At 38.9% G+C, this 18,886-nt stretch overlaps 1 protein-coding gene across 1 annotated transcript in view; it reads right to left on the reverse strand.

The window, feature by feature from the left end:
* The window catches only part of LOC122800442 (folliculin-interacting protein 1-like), a 198,285-nt gene that overhangs the window by 141,272 nt on the left and 38,127 nt on the right, over positions 1-18,886 (reverse strand). The window contains exons 2-3 of the mRNA XM_044069887.1: positions 9,940-10,086; positions 3,667-3,836 (exon numbers count right to left, since the gene is read on the reverse strand). Of these exons, the coding sequence (XP_043925822.1) occupies positions 3,667-3,836; positions 9,940-10,086 (317 nt within the window). The remainder of the gene's footprint in view (positions 1-3,666; positions 3,837-9,939; positions 10,087-18,886) is intronic.

Consider the following 18,886-nt stretch of genomic DNA (forward strand, 5'->3'; position numbering starts at 1 on the left):
TTGCGGGCACAAGATCTGAATCTGGGCAAAGGCCTCTGATTTTTGATTTTGTGGAACATCTGGATAGCCTAAGTATTTTAAAGGCTCTTTGAAAGTGAGTTTATAACAATTCAAAATAACATCTAGAACCCACTTGTCTGAAGTGACATGGGCCCAGTTTTGTTTGAAGAGTGACTGCCTTTCTGATAGTCTTGGGATGGGGTTGAGAGGGAAGCGGGGTGGATGAGTCATAGTTGCTCTCTGGCAGGGGCTTGGGACCTAGAACTTCTTTGTGTGGGAGTCTCAAGAGGTCCACTGCTTGCTTCTGCCACTGCCTATGGGTTCTATCCCACTGCAGTTTCCTCTGTCTACCCCTAGGCTGGGAGGGAAATGACCAGGGCTTAGATGAAAAGTTCCTACTGAACCTAGGAAGCTGCACTTGGAGGAAGTCCTTCACAGTTTACATAGACTTCGCTTTGTCCTCCATCTTTTTGAGAAATGCCTCTGCCTTAGGTCCAAAGCGAAAATATTTGTCCAGGAGAGCATCTAGGAGGTTGGTATTTATCATGGTCAGGAAGAGACTGTTCCCAGCCATGCATGCCTTCTAGTAACTGAGCCATAGGCAAATATTCTGCAAGAAGCTTCCATGGCATCATAACTGCAGTGTACTGACTGTTTAGCTACGTGAGAACTGGCGTGACAGAGATCTAGGAGCTCTTTAGAAAGGTTTTTATCTTCTAGGGAAGAGACCTTCTGTTTGAGCTAATCTAAAATGGTTTGCTGATACTTGACCATATGGAATAGACAGTTGAGGGCCCTCATAGTAACAGTGGCAGATGTACAGTGGATATAAAAAGTGCACACACCCATGTTAAAATGCCAGGTTTTTGTGATATAAAAAAATCAGACCATAATAAATCATTTCAAAACTTTTCCCACCTTCAATGTAACCTATAACCTGTACAATTCAAATGAAAAACAAACAAATCTGTTAGGGGAAAAAATATAAAAAAATAAAAAACATACAATAACCTGGTTGCATAAGTTTGCACACCCTTAAACGAATACTTTATTGAAGCACCTTTTGATTTGTTTTTCCCCCCAAGAGGTTTGTTTTTCAATTGAATTGTACAAGTTATAAGTCACATTAGAGGTGGGAAAAGTTTTGAAATGATTTATTGTGGTCTCATTTTGTATATCATAAAAACCTGGCATGTTAACAGGGGTGTGTACACTTTTTATATCCACTGTATATACTTTTTTCCCCAAACCTATCAAGGGCCCTACTCTCTTTGTCTGTAGACAAAGGGTTCCTGGATGAACTGGCTCTAACCCCTTTGCTCCCCTGTCTGGTGGGGTAAGGGGAGGGGAATTAGGATTCAAGGAGGAATCTGGAAAACATCTTCCGCTACCTCTAAAATGGGTGGAATAACCAGTGGTTTGTGTTCAGGTAGATCCAAAAACCCCCTAGCTCTCTTTTTTTGGACTGTGGATATTCCTCTGCCTCCCACTGAAGGTGTTGTCTCAAAGCATGGAAGGTCTCCCCAAAGGTGAAATTCTCTGGGAGGATGCGGAGGGAAGGTTCTCCTCTGAATGAGATGCATCATAGGCTGTACAGGATGGGCCTTCTTCAGACCAAGACTCCTCTAAATCAGAATCTTCATATGAATGAAAAGGCTCTGGGAAAGCTTCAAAAGGAGCATCCCTCTTCCTTTTTCCTGGTGACATCCTGTGGCCTGTCTTGACCTAACAATAGAAATCAGGTCCTCAGCTAATCTAATCAAATCCTGTTGGCATCCTCATAAAAGGGAGCAAGAAGGCCTAAGTGAAAGCCCTGCCACATTACCTCTTTGTGGTTTTGGCCTTAGGCCTAGGAGGATCTGACGATTTGGCACCTGTCTCTCTGGAAGGGTGAAAAAACACTGGTGTAGGCCATGGCCTTGGTGGAGTGTCACTGGCAGAAAAACACTCTTTGGAAGCAGAGACCTGCTGAGTGGCCTCGGACCCAATCGACGAGCCATACGCAGGAGCTTTTGTAGAAGTAGGTGGGACTGATGGAATGTTGGACTCCAAAGTGGTCTTGACAGAGGCCTGCATCGCAATTTCAGACACTGAAGGGGGCTGCAAAAGCACCTCGCCTTCAACAATCACAAGCCTAGAGGGAGAGGCAGATGGCGAAAGGTTGTCAGATGACCTAAGCTTTTGTTTACTTTCTTTTTCTTTCGCCTAGATTGCTCAATATCGAAACAACCATCGGCTGCAAGCAAGAAGATTCCTGACTCAGGAATCTTGCTAAAAATTCAGTCCTAGTGTTAAAACAAGCACAAAAAACGGCAACTAGGGACATCATGAGCTGGGCCTAAACAGGTGACAGAAAATGAGTGAAAGTCTCCAATTTGCTTACCACAGCAGATACAATTATTTACTTTACCCGACATGAGTTAAAGGAAAAGAAAGTTGTTCTCCAATGGGGTTCTTATCTTTCAGATGATTTCTCTCTGGTGCAGACCAACCCATGCACTTGAACACTGCATCAGGCTGCGACGGCAAGAAAAGACTGAAATCATGATGCAGGCTAGCTCCATTTATACCCGAGCCTACTGAGTCAAGGTGTCTGCCAGCCTGGGAGACGAAAAAAGGGTTTTCTCTGGTAGTTGGGCTGGCAGACTGCTTCCATGACACCAAATCCCACAAGTCAGGACTGCAACAGTGAAATGCGAACATCATCAACAGAAACCATATAGACTTAACATGCACTGTAGGTGAACATATCTTGACTTCAGAACCTAAAGAAAGAACACTGTCAATCAGTACAACGGATCTGGTCTGATCAAAGATTTTTTCATCAACCAGATATTTTGTCTAGAAGAAGGGTGGAAAATGGAGCAACAGCTACTGATCTGAATGCTCTGAATCCTAGGTTTTATTTATTTAAATTAAACTTAGCATGATGCACATAGTTATCAGCATCATGACTGACTGAAAAAAAGAAGAGACACTGCAAATGCTAATCTTCTGAAGGAATCAAACATCCAAAAGAATGCTTGCTGGTAGAATTTGAAATCAGAAAGGATGCTTGCAGTTAATTTTTTATTAGGTTACCATAAGAAATAATACATCACCATACATAACAAATATTGCTATACACATATAAAAGCAATTTTTACTTAAGAAACTCAAACGGAGGAGGAAGTTTACTGCACTTAAATTTTTTCTATTTAGGCCTCTCCTAATAGCTACAACTTGAGACTAAATCTCTGGGTCCCTAGGGATGTCCAGCTTCTGGAAAAGCTCACTCAGGAGACTGACATCTGCTACCAAATCATTTCCATACTAGAGACCCTTAAGGGGAACATCTTTTTTGTAGTTTTTTTTATTATTTTAGAAATAATGTGCGGTGGCAAAGCTGCTAACACAAAATACACACACACAAAGAATCAAAACAAGTTGATAATCTGTTTTTTGACAAATTACATTTCTGATTAAAAATGTCCTATTTTACACAAAACATGCATATGTAATAGTACTTCATTCCCCACTGTTATCTTGTAAAATAGGAAGCCAAGAATTTCTTAATGTTTGTTAAATGATCACATTAGCGGCAGCAATTTCAAACCAGATTTTCTAATCCATGCTATGAAACAGATCCAGATTATTTGCTTTCCTTTTCTCAACCTTTCATCATACCTAACTGTGCCCACAGTGGGTTGTATGGATGCGTCTTTGCCAGCATATCCACACTCTGGGAGGAATGTTTTTCCAGGAAGATTTTGATTGGTGGATGCCCATTTGGCATAACAGTTGGGACCCAAGCAAGGTGATTAGTAAGCACTGCGGTAAGTAGGGCAGGGAGGAATCTGAGAAGAAAAACAAACAACTTAGCTCTTCTACCTATAAATGTACATTCTAGAAGCAAATATACAAGGATGGTTTTGATGTTACAGTTCACATTAAAAAATCAAATGTTCAGAGCACAAATCATACCAAAAAACTTTCAAAAGGCATGAAAACACTAAGTTTACTTTGACTGCATTTCCCTTACTACAATACATTTACTCAAAGAAAAGCAGCTGAGAAAGAACATCTCAAAGATATTATCTTCCTGTCTAAAGGCAAGCATATGAGTCTATGAAGCCTCTTATTAGCAGGGTAAACAAATATATACAGGAAGACACCTTCTATCTGAATACCTTATTTTGTTGCATCATACTGCTCTACTGCAGTTTTGTAAATGTACTCTACTATGATGGTACACCATGACAAGAGTGGTTAATTCAATATTTTCCTACAATGAGGGTAATACTTTGATCAAGAGACTACCAGTGACTAAACTACAACCTAAAAATAAGAAATAACACTCCCCTCCCCCATTGAACAATGGCATGTTTTGCAAAGAAGCATTTTACTTTTTTTTTTTTAAAGTCAGCGTTCAATCTGAAACTATTGGTGACTGTGTCTTTCTGCCCAAGTGAGTCACCAAGTACTGAGCAAGTGCATACCCACAAATACAGTGGTACAAGTTTCATTTCTGGCACCATTTTAACACAGTAGAGGGGTGCATGAATTAGGACACAGCTTAAAGGCAGGCCTTCTGGATGTTTAAAATGAAATTAATTGCAGGGAAGATGGCTTTAATATACTGTAGTACATGGAGCATCACTTTGAATTAGGGAAAAAGTCTCAACTTTTGTCATGCACCTTTCTAACATACGAAAGGTGCTTAGCATTACAATATCTTGTTAAGCAGCTATCAGTGCTGCTGGACCAATCTAGTGCCAGTCACCACAGAACAGCAATGCAAGTTAAAACCGCTTTAAAAGTTACAACAGACTGCTGTCACAAAAAGTATAGCAGAGTGAAGTGTCTGACATCTTTTAAAGCCCTTCATTCAAATGCAAATTGCTTCTGCCAGCTGTCTAACACCTTGCTGAGACAAGAGAGGCACTTATGAGGACAACAGAACCAGACTGGATGTCAACCTGAAAAGTGTAAAAATGAACAGCAGCAGCACCTGGAGGAAGAGAAGTCTTCAATCATTATGTCTGCTCCTGCAGTATACCTGATGTTAATTTCACTACTTTTAATTTTTGTCTAGGTCATCTGTGCCCCACAGGTTACCTATCAAAACATCTACTCTCCATAACATCTACACTCAAAACATGAAGACCATAACATCTAAAATTCAAAACATCTAAAACTCATAACATCAAATCTCAAAACACTGAAAACTACAAAGCAACTATAAATAACATCCCACAAAGTTTTTACTACATTTATGCAGGGGGGCAAGCCCCCCCCCCCCGTAAATGAAATATACTAACTCCAAGGTCACACTACAGTGGCAGAAAAAGTTAATTTCCTAACCCCACTGTAGTGCGACCTTGGAGTTGGTATATTTAATTTACGGGGGTGTGTGGGGTGGGCGGAGTCCCCCACTTGGGGAGTGCAGGGGGGCTTGCCTCCCCTGCATAAACATAGCAAACCGTGTGTGGGATGTTATTTATAGTTGATTTGTAGTTTTCAATGTTTTGAGATTCGATGTTATGAGTTTTAGATGTTTTGAAGTTCAGATGTTATGGTCTTGATGTTTTGAGTTTAGATGTTATGAAGAGTAGACGTTTTGATAGGTAACCATCCCACATGCCTTTTCACAATCAACCCTTCCATAATCAATTGTCCTACTCCTATAACCATGGAGCAGAGCCAATTATTGGAGGTCATCATCCAAGTAACCATTATTTAAACCTTCCCTAACTCCTTGGTCACCGCAACAGCCTTGCAGCACAGGTGCCCGACAACACCAGCCCTTGGACATCACTGCTTCTACACATGCCCTTAACCCAGGTTAAGCTGATGCACTGTTTGGACACACACACACACACACACACACACACACACACACACACACACACACACACACACACACACACACACACACACACACACACACACACACACACACACACACACTCATATATATTACAGTCCTTCTGTCGCCTTGCTGAGATACCTGAATTTCACAAAGCATCAGTAGTACAGTACAGGTAATCAAACTGCCCTCTCCAAGAAGTACGTGCAGTCAGTGGCTGCTTTCTCTTAGTTTATCCCGTGGGATCCTCCAATGCCCAGGCTGCTTGTCAATCCTGGATCAAGTGGGTCACAGACTGGGTTTTCTAATTCTGTGCCATGCAGCTGGCTCCATTACTTTTTTTTAACTGATGAGATGAAGATTCTTGATGTTGATTCTTGTCTTTTACAGGTTCTTAAGTGGTTACTAGGCTAAAGCTTCTTCCTACTCTGAATGCTTAGCATTAATACCAGATTAACTCCCACAGCAGGTAGATTGTTTGCTGACACTGTAGTGCAGCATAAGGGGGGGAGGTGCTGTTCTTCAGATGAGATGTTAAACCAAGGTCCCATCTGCTTGAGTTGGTGGTAGCTCAGGTAGATGTAAAAGATTCCCATGCAACATATCGAAAAGAGTAGGGGTAATTTATTATAACAATCATACTTATTTACATTTTATATACACTATAAACAATACTGACAACATATCTTTCTTGCACATTCTATATATACATTCTATATATATATATATATATATATATATATATATATATATATATAGATATATATAGATTATATATATATATATATATATATTTATATATATATATAGATATATATATATATATACTATGAAGTTTGCAGATGACATTGTGATCTGTAGTGAGGGTAGGGAACAGGTGCAGTACACCGTGGAGAGGTGGAGATATGCTCTAGAGAGAAGAGGAATGAAGGTCAGCAGGACTAAGAATATATGTGTGTGAATGAGAGGAAGGATAGAGGAATGGTGAGGATACAGGGAGTAGAGGTGGCGAAGGTGGAGGAGTTTAAATACTTGGAATCAACAGTTCAGAGTAATGGTGAGTGTGGAAGAGAGGTGAAGAAGAGAGTACAGGCAGGATGGAGTGGGTGGAGAAGAGTGTCAGGAGTGACTTGTGACAGACGAGTACCAGTAAGAGTGAAAGGGAAGGTCTACAAGAGGGTAGTGAGACCAGTTATGTTATATAGGTTGGAGACAGTGGCACTGACAAAAAAGGCAGGAGTCAGAGCTGGACATGGAAGAGTTAAAGATGTTAAGATTTGCACTGTGTGTGACGAGGGTGGACAGGATTAGGAATAGGTATATTAGAAGGTCAGCCCAGTTTGGAAGGTTTAGAAACAAAGCCAGAGAGGCAAGATTACGTTGGTTTGGACATGTGCTGAGGAGGGATGCAGAGTATATTAGGAAAAAGATGCTAAGGATGAAGCTGCCAGGTAACCGGAAAAGAGGAAGGCCTAAGATAAGGTTTATGGATGTGGTGAGAGAGGACATGCAGGTGGTTGGTGTGACACAGCAGGATGCAGAGGACAGGAAGAAATGGAAACCGATGATCCGCTGTAGCGCCCCTAACGGGAAAACCTGAAAGAAGATCTTTCTTATACATTCTCTCCACCAGAAATACAACAATCATTGTTTTGCTTTCTGACCTCCACTCCAACGTCCATAACCAGAACCTTATTTTTTTTAACATCACGGCCAAATCCCATTTCTCACTGGATATAATTTCCTTTACTCTCTAGTTACAAATTAACCATAGAATACAGAACATTCTTTTATCAATTCTTTTAACATAATTTCTACTTTTGTTCCTTAAATACCCAAATTCAACCATGCTCATATTTAAGTTATTTACTTCTGTGATTCCCTCCAAATAATTCATACCCAAGACCTTTTTCCATAACATTTTAACTCTTCTGCATCCAAGAAAATCATGTTCACTAGTTTCAAATTAGCCTCATATCAAACAAAGTCTATCTTTTTTGCTTTTATAAGGCATACTAGTATTCACTGGTAATTTTTGTATAGTCAAACTCCATAAAAAACTTAGCAGTCTATCATGACCTTACATCTTTCTACTATTCTTGCATTTATAGCACTTTTTTTCTTTATGTACCTCTTCATGGATATAGCCAGAAATACTTTTGCATAATTTTACTATACCATGCTTTCATCCAATTTTCAATCTCTTTTACATTTATTTTCCATGAATAATCTTATCTTGATAACTCAACATTTCTTTACTCCAGCAAACTCTCCTTTTTGAATTAAAATACTTCAAACTTCAAATGCAATATCTTTGTTAACAGAGAGACATCATTGTCCTTTAAACACTTTATTACTCTATATAACGCTAAAGATGCAGTATAAACTATAGGATTTATTTACTCTAAACCTCCATTTACTTTATTCACATATAAAATCCCCCATTCTCACCGGATTCAACCTAGATCCTCAAATAAAAGAAAACATTATGTCATACACTCCCCCCCCCCCCCCCCCAAGTCAAAAGCATACTAAAATCACCTGCTAAATACGCAATTCTTGATAACAAGACTTAATAAAAGACTTCCAAAATTTCATTTCCTCTATTTTTCTTTCCATATTGTTTCTGTACCCCGAACAGGTCTTTCTCTTCCAAAATTCCAAATGACATTTTTCCCCACCACACTTCTGTTTGATACCTTTCTACCTGGGATAATAATCTAATGTCTTCTAGAATAATGATACCACTAAACTTGCTTTCTGTACCATTCCAAAATCCCCATTCTTAACATTAAATGTTAAGACTTTACAAGTACTTTTGCCTTAATCTATATTCATCCTTTCCCTTTCCTTTCTTTTTCCTTTTTAAATCCTTCAGTAATTTTTCTTTTCCTCTCCCACACTCTTTTTCTCAACAGAATTTATTTTTTGTTTAACTATATTTCATTTAACATCATCACTATCACTCAACCCTGACTCTTCCTACTCAATTATTTCTATATTAAATTCTTCTTCCATACTAATACTACCAACTGAAAATATACTAACGTCACCATCTCACATAATACACGCTTCACCAGCATCTAATGATCCATCTCAGCGATTTGCTCCTTTGCAGCATAACTCAAATTGAGAACTTCTTTGCTTTCACTGCTTGCAACTCCCTCCATGTTCTTTGTTTTCTTCCTGCTTCTCCAAGCCATCCTCACGCCCAGACCAGAAGCAGGAAGTGCCACTGTGATAAGCATCCTTGCACACTATACAAGAGTACAGTTCCCCAATGCCCTGGCTAAATTTCCCCTAGTACTATAAATGCCACCTTGGGTCTCCCCTGAAAAGAGGCTACTGGCCTAGTGAGACTAAGCTGGTCAACAAAGAATAGATACATAGATAGATAGATAGATAGATAGACAGATAAATACATACATACATATAAATAAATGCCTACATACATACATAAATAAAGATTGCTGAGTAAACACGAAGATAAATTGCAGTGGGAAAGGCAAGAGTTAAATCAATTTATGTTTGCTTTAAAACTTGCAAAACTTAATCCTTTTCTATCTAAAGTTTGATTGTAAAACTTGTAAAAATGCAAAGACAGTAATCAAAGTGGTGATTTTCTGTCTCTTTGGTAAAAACAGGTACTGTAAATAAAAGTCTTTTAGAAGATTTTGACACCCACATCACTTGAAGGTCCTTTTGTCTTGGAACATAATCTTTAAGGCATTCAGAGAAAACAATTGAAATTTTACATAATACGGCCAAAACTGAGACTTAAGAATGTCCAAACAGCTAGTAGAGCAGAATGGACTGTTTACTTTGAGCAGCACAGAGTAATAGAGGAACACATGTGCGCTGTCTTACACTGACAGTCTCCTTCCTTTGGTCAGTCTGACACTTCGTCTTTATGCATCTACACAGAACAGTCTGCTGCTGAAATGTTCAGGCCAAGTGACTGTGGTCCACTTTTGTCTAGTGCTCATACTTTTCTGTAATTCCTGCAGCAATAACCCTTACAATGAACAACATCAGATATCATAATTGTTAGAATACTGCTTGTATTATTAGGCATTGAAAAAAATTCTTACTGGTTTTTAGATGACTGCTCCATTAGCGATGCAAACTCCTTCATGAAACGCTGGCATAACTGATTTTTTTCTGGTATTCCAGACATCATGGTGAGCCACACAGGTTCTGCAATTCTTGGCATTGTATAAAGGTTACATATTGTTGTTCTGAAAAGAGAAATGTTTAACAAGCTAGTCAATCAGCTGCCAATAAGTTCAGAGATGTGACACTGCTGGTCCAAAAATTAGTAATTTTACTTGGCTGCTGCTTACTAATATTTTACTTGGCAGGCACAACCAGCATACATTTTCATTAAGAAAGAAGTGTACAACTTGGAAACAAAAACAAAGTTCCTTAGGTCAGGAGGCAGATGAGCCTACGATTTTACTTCAGTTATGGCTTAGCTAAGGTGCAACACTGATACAGCTGAAATTTGCACCATCTTTTATCAAATTATCCTCTCTCAACCGCATGATCGGATTGTTTAAGACCATAATTACAAAGGTCTACACTGCAGTTATGAAACATTTAAATCTCAATACAGAGAGTGAGAGAAAGGCAAGACAGTTGAATAACAAAATCAAAGGACAATGGTGGGTCCACATTGCAGTCAATATACTTTACTCTAATTTTTACTTCATTTAACATAATTTTGTATTAATGAATCGCATATTAATTATATTCCTGGAATATATCAAAAAACAGAACTACAAACAGTAAATCACAAAAAGCTTTAACTAAACAAATGTACAATGTATAAACAGTGAAAAAAATAAAATTATTTTTTTGAGGGGCGGGGGGAAAGCTTTCAGGGTCTACTTTAGATAAACGAAAATGCAGTCTATCGAACGCTCATATGAGCGAATAATCATAACATCGAAAGTGGCATTTTGGGATTGCAGTACAGTGAAGAGTGAGATATTTGCCCTTTCCTCACTGTAGAGCGACCTTGGAGTAGGAATATATATTTAACGGGGGGGGGGGGGGGGCACATCTCTCCACAATACAAATTTCGATGTTATGATTATTCGCTCATATGAGCATTCGAGAGATTGCGTTTTCGTTTATCTGAGACAGACCTAGCTTTCATGCATTCCTCGCACATGGTGATTTCATTATAATTTTTACTGCATCTCTTTACAGGCAAATTTAAAACAGATGTTAGGTACAGAACATCCAATAAAGTAAGCTGACAGTATTATAACTAGTAAATATGAGAAGAAATACAGGTTGAGAAAAATGAGGGTTGTGACCTAAAATGCAAGTCCATGAAAACATGTCTCTCTTCCATTTCTTGGACAGTTCAAATTCATGAATACCTGGTATTTTTCCAGGAAAATGGAAAGTCAGCGTCTCTGTTTAAGATTAACAGAGCCTGGAGTGAGAATGACAAAGGCCCAACACACATGCACTGGTGAAGGAGCCTGCCCCCTGCATCAATTTGTTTCAATTGTTTTAATGCTTACAGAACGGTTGTATGTGACCCCTGATTAAAGCATCTATGATGCAGTTTATACTTTTCCTGGCTTTTGATATATCCCTGGATATATTTTTGTGTGTGCATTTACTGAATGAACCATAGCATTTATTCACTCTCTCTCTCAGACCAGGTTTTGCATGTTAAGGTTTGTGTAACATAAAACAGAAGAAAGAAAGAAATGTAAATTATAACTTCAGCGAGATAAAACGTTGGCAGCAGAATTCTCAGGTGTCTCATCTCTAACTTGAGGACAATACATTTCATTTAAGGAACATTAAACTGGTTGAAAATGGTCCATGTTACTTAGCTGACTACATACACAAATAAAACATTCAACAGACAAATGCTGTCTCTTTGTAAATGCCAGCTAGAACAGCTCTCCCATGACTCCACCATAAAGACCGACTTGCTTTAAATCACTGTAAAGTCTTGTTCAACTTAGAGAAATACATGCCAATTAATGTCATTAGTCCATAACTCATTCTGGAGTACTCTGTTTCATATACACAGTACACTGAATTTAAATGGCCTTCTTCTTCTTTCGGCTTTTTCCTGGTTAGGAGTCACCACAGCGGATCATCTATCCGCTCTTAGCAGTGGAGTTTTACGGTGTCGAGTTAACAGCCCGGCGCCCAACCTTCCACAGAAGGCACACACACACACACACACACACACACACACACACACACACACACACACACACACACACACACACACTCACACCTAGGGCCAATTTAGTGTGTCCAATTCACCTACTGCATGTCTTTGGGATGTGGGAGGAAACCGGAGGACCTGGAGGAAACCCACGCGACCACAGGGAGGACATGCAGACTCCACACAGAAGGCACCCCAGCTGAGAAACGAACCGGAGAAACTCTTGCTGTGAGGCGGCAACGCTAACCGCTGCACCACCGTGGCCACCTGCTGCATTTAAATGGCCTAAACTTACATAATTTCTAAAAGCTTTCCACAGCAAGTTCACTTATCCATCTACCATGCCAGGTAGTGATAAAGACATGTTATTTTTTGCCGTGTTCTTTCTATTGTCACTTGTTCCATACTGAGTAAATGTATCCCTTGCACTGATTGGGGCATTCACTTCAGAGAGTTTGTTTCAGATGGCTGCAGAAAAAGAATGGTAGGAAAATTGCTGAAACTATGAACATTTTAACTAGCTGCTGCTCCAAGAAACAAACTTCTTACCAAATCTACCTTGCTCAAGTCAAAACACAAGAAACGCAGTGCATATTCTGCCAATAAACATCAATACGTTAAATCATTAAGTTTATGTTAGGCAACCTATATTCTAGCTGCTATGACCATACATGGGACAGTAGGACAAAGACTTCCAGCTTTGGGTGGATTTTACACCATCAGGTGTGGTACCAGGCTGCTGCATATTTGTTTCAAACTGCATGATTTTGTAGCTGTAGATTTATTTAGGCCCAATGTCTGTCAGCTGTTCATAATCTATTAAGGAGTTTGACCTCTTAAACAGATGGTTTCCATGGTTAAAAGTTTTTTCTGGGGGGGGGGTGTTGGAGGGCATTCTGCTGTCATTTTAACACATAAGGACTGTAATAGATGGAAGTACGTTTTAGAAAAAAAAAATCACATCCCGTCACTGGCAAGCAGTTTTAATTTAATTATTTATGTATTTATTTATGTAGACACTATGTTAGCTAGTCCACAGTAAGCAGTGCTTATTTAGTCAATTGTACATATCAGAGCTAAGTTTTGTAATCCTGTATGGGTGTTGTGTGCACCTACTAGGGAACACAGTTATGATGCAGTGTAAACAACAAGAATATTAACAGTGTTGCCCAATACGTTACTAATCCACCACTTGACATTAAGCATGCCATTATGTTTATAGCATAAGAAATGGTACACAATACGTACTAGGTGGTGCTGTAACTTAAGATTCTCAGTTACTTCTTAAGGAAAGGGAGAGATTAGACCTGCTACTCAAACTGAAACACACTAATAAAACCTCTATAACCTAAGTTCCACAGTAGCAAGTGTGACTAATTGCTGATGAAACAATGTTATTACACCTGTTATTTTATTATTTGGTTGTATAGAACCAGTTTGGTTAATTTTTTAATGTTTGATAAAACTGAAGTGAAGAAAACAAAAATAACACTTGCCTGCCCATTTTTCAGCTTTTGTTCTAATTTGAATGGAAAACAAAAGGAACTAAAATCTGCTACCCGAAAAAGCCCTATCCATCTCATGGCTTGCCTGCTCACCACTACCTAATACTGAAGGATAAAACTGGGAGGTCTAAATCCACAGTTCTCTGACTAGGCTTGTGCTATCCAGCAAAACATACCATTAAATACAGATGTTGTCCATAGAATGCAAATATAGGCTTATCAAGTTTGTTTAGTATAGGCCCTTCATATCTTCAAGAGTTTTTTTTCCCCCATACAGGAAAACCTAAAGCACTGTTCCAGCGAAAACACTTCCAATTATTTTTACTTCTTCCAGTAAACAAAACAACCCCTTTTTATATCTTTATTTCTGTGAAGGCCTTTTCTTCACAGGATTTAAATTCTGCTCTGCATCCTTGCAAACATTTACAGTATTCTATAGGATGTACAGAGTTTTTCTGGGTGATTAAGCATCCCAGACTGACAGTCCAAGAAGTTGAGGATAATGGCTACATAAAGTCTCTGAAGTGGCCAATGACCAACATAAGAAGATAAATGGGAATGGGGGTCAAACTGTGACACATTCTTGCTAAAATACTGAAGCCATTAGTCAGTAGCTTGTTGGGTGAAGCGTGCTGCAAATCAAAGATGTATAACATTCAAACTCTTACAAACAAGAACAGAGGTCAGCATGATAACACTGTTACTCTGCTGATACTGAATGCACCGGCAATCACAACAGTCTATGCACCAAAGGGTAACGTATAAAGCAAAACACATTCTATTTTATTTAAGCAACAAGCGAAAAACTCAGCACTACAACTCATCAGTAACATAGACTGACATCTAAAGTCTACTCCATAGGCAAACACCAAACTGACATTAGCTAGCAGTTTTGGTCTCTGACACAGTAACACAGCTTGCTGTGACAACAGAGGAGCTAAAACTGACATTACTCAAAAAACAAAAAACACTTGAAAAGTCCAATCCAGTTCAAAGACATTCATCAGCAGGGTCTGCAGACACGTTTGGAAGGCATCCTCAAGAACACAGAACACATGATCAGGTATTCACTGTATTACCCGCTTTTGTGTTCTATGGAAACTGGATGGTAGGATACTTCAGTTCGGTGATGGTGGGAACTGTGTGTTGCTGCCAGGATACACACTGAATTTTTTACGTGACAGTTTGGAGAATCTACAGCTGCTGTGAAGAACAGCAAGCCTCCTATTGATTTTCCTCCACTGGACTGGACAGGGACACAATGGCTGACAACAGTGATGAGGTGCACTGTCAATCTCAGTTAAGCTACAGTTACAGCTCACATTCAGCTTATTTGGTACATTAAGTGCTGCTCATCACTTTAAAGCAGTTGCTCATCAATGTATGCGAAGGGGGGTCTGCCACCCTGTTATTTTATTTCTCTGTTTGTTAACTGTATAGAATTATATGCTACTGTCATAATGCACTTTATGCGCGCACGTATATACACACACACACACACACACACACACACACACACACACACACACACACACACACAAACACAAATTAAAATAAGAATACAACATCAGAACATCACTGCCACTGTTACAACACTTAATTTTCAGGTTTGTTAACTAAACAAAACTGTTGCTTATTATGCAAGGTAGACTGCCAACCCTCCCTTCTATGCCTGGCATTTTTATAGAAAATGTCGAGGTGTCTGTTACTCAGTATACTTCACTACAATAATGCTACACTGTCCAGGACTGTAAATGTTCATTACATGTGAGGAGGGCAGAGAGCCCTCCTCAAGCACATGAAACAACCATTAACAGTTCTGTAAAGTGTAAAAATGTTTAAAACAGTGGATCACTGATTTCATAGTTTTCAATGTTTACATTGTTAAAGTGGATCAGTAGGAATGCTTGCATTGCCCCCCCCCCCGGTCTAAATAAAAATGTGTTGCTCCATAAGCTATGCGTCAGAGTGTATTTATATTTACAAATGCTATATTTGCTGGAATCATTTAACATCAGAGTGTAATGTGTCTTGCTGGTAATTTTTACATTTAAAAACATGCAAAAAATCTCCACATTTTTTTTGTCTGACATACAGTTTAACATGCCATACTCAGAGTGGGTACTCTAAATGACCAGTTAGGTTGGTGCTGGCCTGAGACACCTCTTTCACTAGAAATAAATTCCTTAGCACAGTGGTGTTAATAAAGGAAGCCATGGGTTTATCTTGGTGCTTGTACTGGATTAAGTGGTTTATGGACTAGTGGCACGGTGATTATAATCAACAGAGGTAGCCATATACTACTGGCAAATGTTTAGTAGGATATGGTAAACACAGTAGTTCAAATATCTTTTTTTTGTTTTGTTTTTACCATGGAGAAGTTCTGTAAAAAAGTATAAATGTCTTCTTAAAAATTCTTTTGAGATTTTTTTTTTCAAACTGAGTAAAAGAAATTACCCCAAAAGTTATGGTTTCTTTCATGAGTACAAGATGTTCCAGTGCTTGAGTCATTGAAGCAGACTCTCTTGTCAGAATTAATTATGTAGATCATTTCTACTTCAGATGACAGGCTGCCACTGCCTCCCCTCTTCAAATACAGAAGCCTTCAAAGATGTTTCATCTCAAGGCAAGAGGCTGAAGGGACTATTTTAGTTTTCAATCTTTTAGCAATTTTTGTCAGTTTCACATTTTTTGCATCCCTAGGGTTTCAGCTATCTTGTATGAAACATAAGAGGTTTAAATCTCTTATGTTTCATTCTTTGGTCTCAGATGTGGTCTTTTTCTAACTTTAATAACTTAAAATACTGCTGCTTTCTTATCTCAACTGCTGGGCTTGTTATCTGAATACAGGTTGCCGGGGTTGCAGTCAACCTGGGTTTGACTAGCAAGCCCTAGGGTCATGAGTATGATGCTGCACTGGGATACCCTGGTCTCCTCTCAGACAGTGGGAGGGTTTTAAATTAGGTCTGGCAGGTCAGGAATAACTCCCAGCATCCGAGATAGAGAACAGGCATTAGCTGCACCTGATGGTCTCCATAGGGGACAAAAAATCAAGAGTTTTAAAGTTTTATACTTTTGTTAAACAGTTAATTGTGTTCACAATTACAAAATTCATGCAATGACCCACTGGAAAACACATGGTATAAGAAAGTCTATACCATAAGCAGTTCACACAGACTTCAGTGGGGAAGTCATAACACAATAATACCATTCCAAATTCAAACTCATTAACTGTTTTCTCAGCTTACAAAAAATACATTTTGAATAATACTGAGAGGAATTTCAGGCCAAACTGACAAAAAATACTTTAAGAAAATGAACTTAAGCAACACATCATCTAAAATAGCAAGTAGAAAAAATAGTGAGAGGAAATACTCACTGCATGGGACGCATGTTAAACGATACTGGAGAAGCAGCAAGCAAACATTACCCTCATGCAAGCATGCATTTGGCAATCTGAAAAACTGGTGAAGCAGTGATCACGTTTAGTGAGCAGAAACCTAAAGCTAGGTGTTCTTGAGAATACTTTGTGAAACTGGGTAAGTATGGCGTTTTACATTTTTGTAAGTCATTTGATTCCTCGTCACATTACAGGTTGTTAGAAAAGACAAGAGAGGTACAACAGGTGACAAGGCTTCTGCTTGTAGCTAGGAGGAAAGATAATTTCCTTTGAGTAAGGTGCCCCATAAATGTCACTGACCTCAAAGCTAGAGCTGATGATATTTGAAATATCAATGTATAAATCTACTGATGGAGTTAAACATATAATTTATCTGTTTGCAAACTACCTAAAAACTAGAGCAATGGTATAAGAATATGAGCTAAATTGCAATAGGAGTTAAACAAATGGTGACATTAACCAGAAATGGCAGTAGATGATTAAAAGTGCAGAGTAATAAACTCTGGAAACAAAAAAACATAAACCTGGCTCCTCAGTATTCAGGGATGGAGCTCATACCATTACCCCGGTGACAAGGGTTTAATTTACTGCCCTGGCACTGAAGAGGCCAAGCACGGAGGGACAGGAGTGAAGGGATGTGGTCTACCTGCCTCTCTGAGGGGATATGAAGGACGGTAAGTACTCCGAGAATTCATGGGGAAGTGTGACCCATTGCATGTCCCCTTTTGGCTCTGAAATATAGGTGCCTGAAGGGTAAATGTAAAAATAAGATGAAACCCCCTCAGACCATTCCTAATGGCTATCTAAATTACCTCCTGGTTCACCTCTCCCCCAGTGATGGGGAATGAATGGGCAGTTGGGTGGGAACAGGCTGATTATCAACAGGCAGCAAGGGCAAAGAAAAAAAGAAGAAAAAAAAGCATTACGGGTCTAAGGAGTGAAAACAGGAACAGCAGAATATTTAAATGTACACAGCACAGCCTTAAGATGCCTACACTAATAGGGAAATAAAATATTCTGATGGAAAGCCAGAGAACTGGATTCAAAAAAAGGAGAGATTTAAATGCCGAGCTACAAGTTGTTGGTGAGAACAAATCCAGCAGTAATGTTGTAAGCAGGCAGAGATATGGCATGGATGGTACAGAATGAAGCACAGTAGGAAAGATAGTAGGGAAATGAAATGGCAATTAGGGGTCAGTTTTCTCATCTTGACCTGGACACCATAGTATATACACAAAACTCAGTTTTGGTCAGAAGTGATCAAATCACCACTCTTATCCCCTTCCTTACTCCACCATGATCTCCCCAAAACTACCAAATCATCAAATAATAAATCACTAAACATCAATGTCATTAAAACTACAGCAACACCATTCTGTACTATTGTATGACTATGTAAAATCTCTGCCACCTGCTGCATTCCTAGCCTTACTTTAAGTTCCGAAAAATCCATTCAGACATCCAAATTCTTTGACTTACAGTACTACCCCAGTCTCACATTTGCACATCATAAAATATGGCTTGCATTAAAACTGACAGACTAATGCTGTGTACAGAACAAATGTCATTAATTAGAAGTTAACACCCTTGATAAAGGGATATTCATTACGAAAATAAAGTATGACCCTCTCTCATCACCAAATTACCACTATATCTGTCTTTGTCTTCCTTCTTTTCCAGTTTGTTTAATTTCCAACCCAGTAGCAATATTAGCATGCCAACAACTGTGTGCTCCATTTCCATTAACATTTTTTTCCTTTACATTATTTTTCTCACTGTAACATATACAGTTAAACTTCTTGTATGCATTGAATCTTGCACCATTTTGTATAACTACGCAAAAACAAACCAGCAACAACCAGGTGTCTTTGCCAAATATCCAAGGAACAAATATACAAAAAGTAACTAAGCAAAGACAAGGCTCCAGC

This window comes from Protopterus annectens, chromosome 4.part0 (genome assembly GCF_019279795.1).
Source record: "Protopterus annectens isolate FY-2018-M chromosome 4.part0, PAN1.0, whole genome shotgun sequence".
NCBI classification, from domain to species: Eukaryota; Metazoa; Chordata; order Ceratodontiformes; family Protopteridae; genus Protopterus; species Protopterus annectens.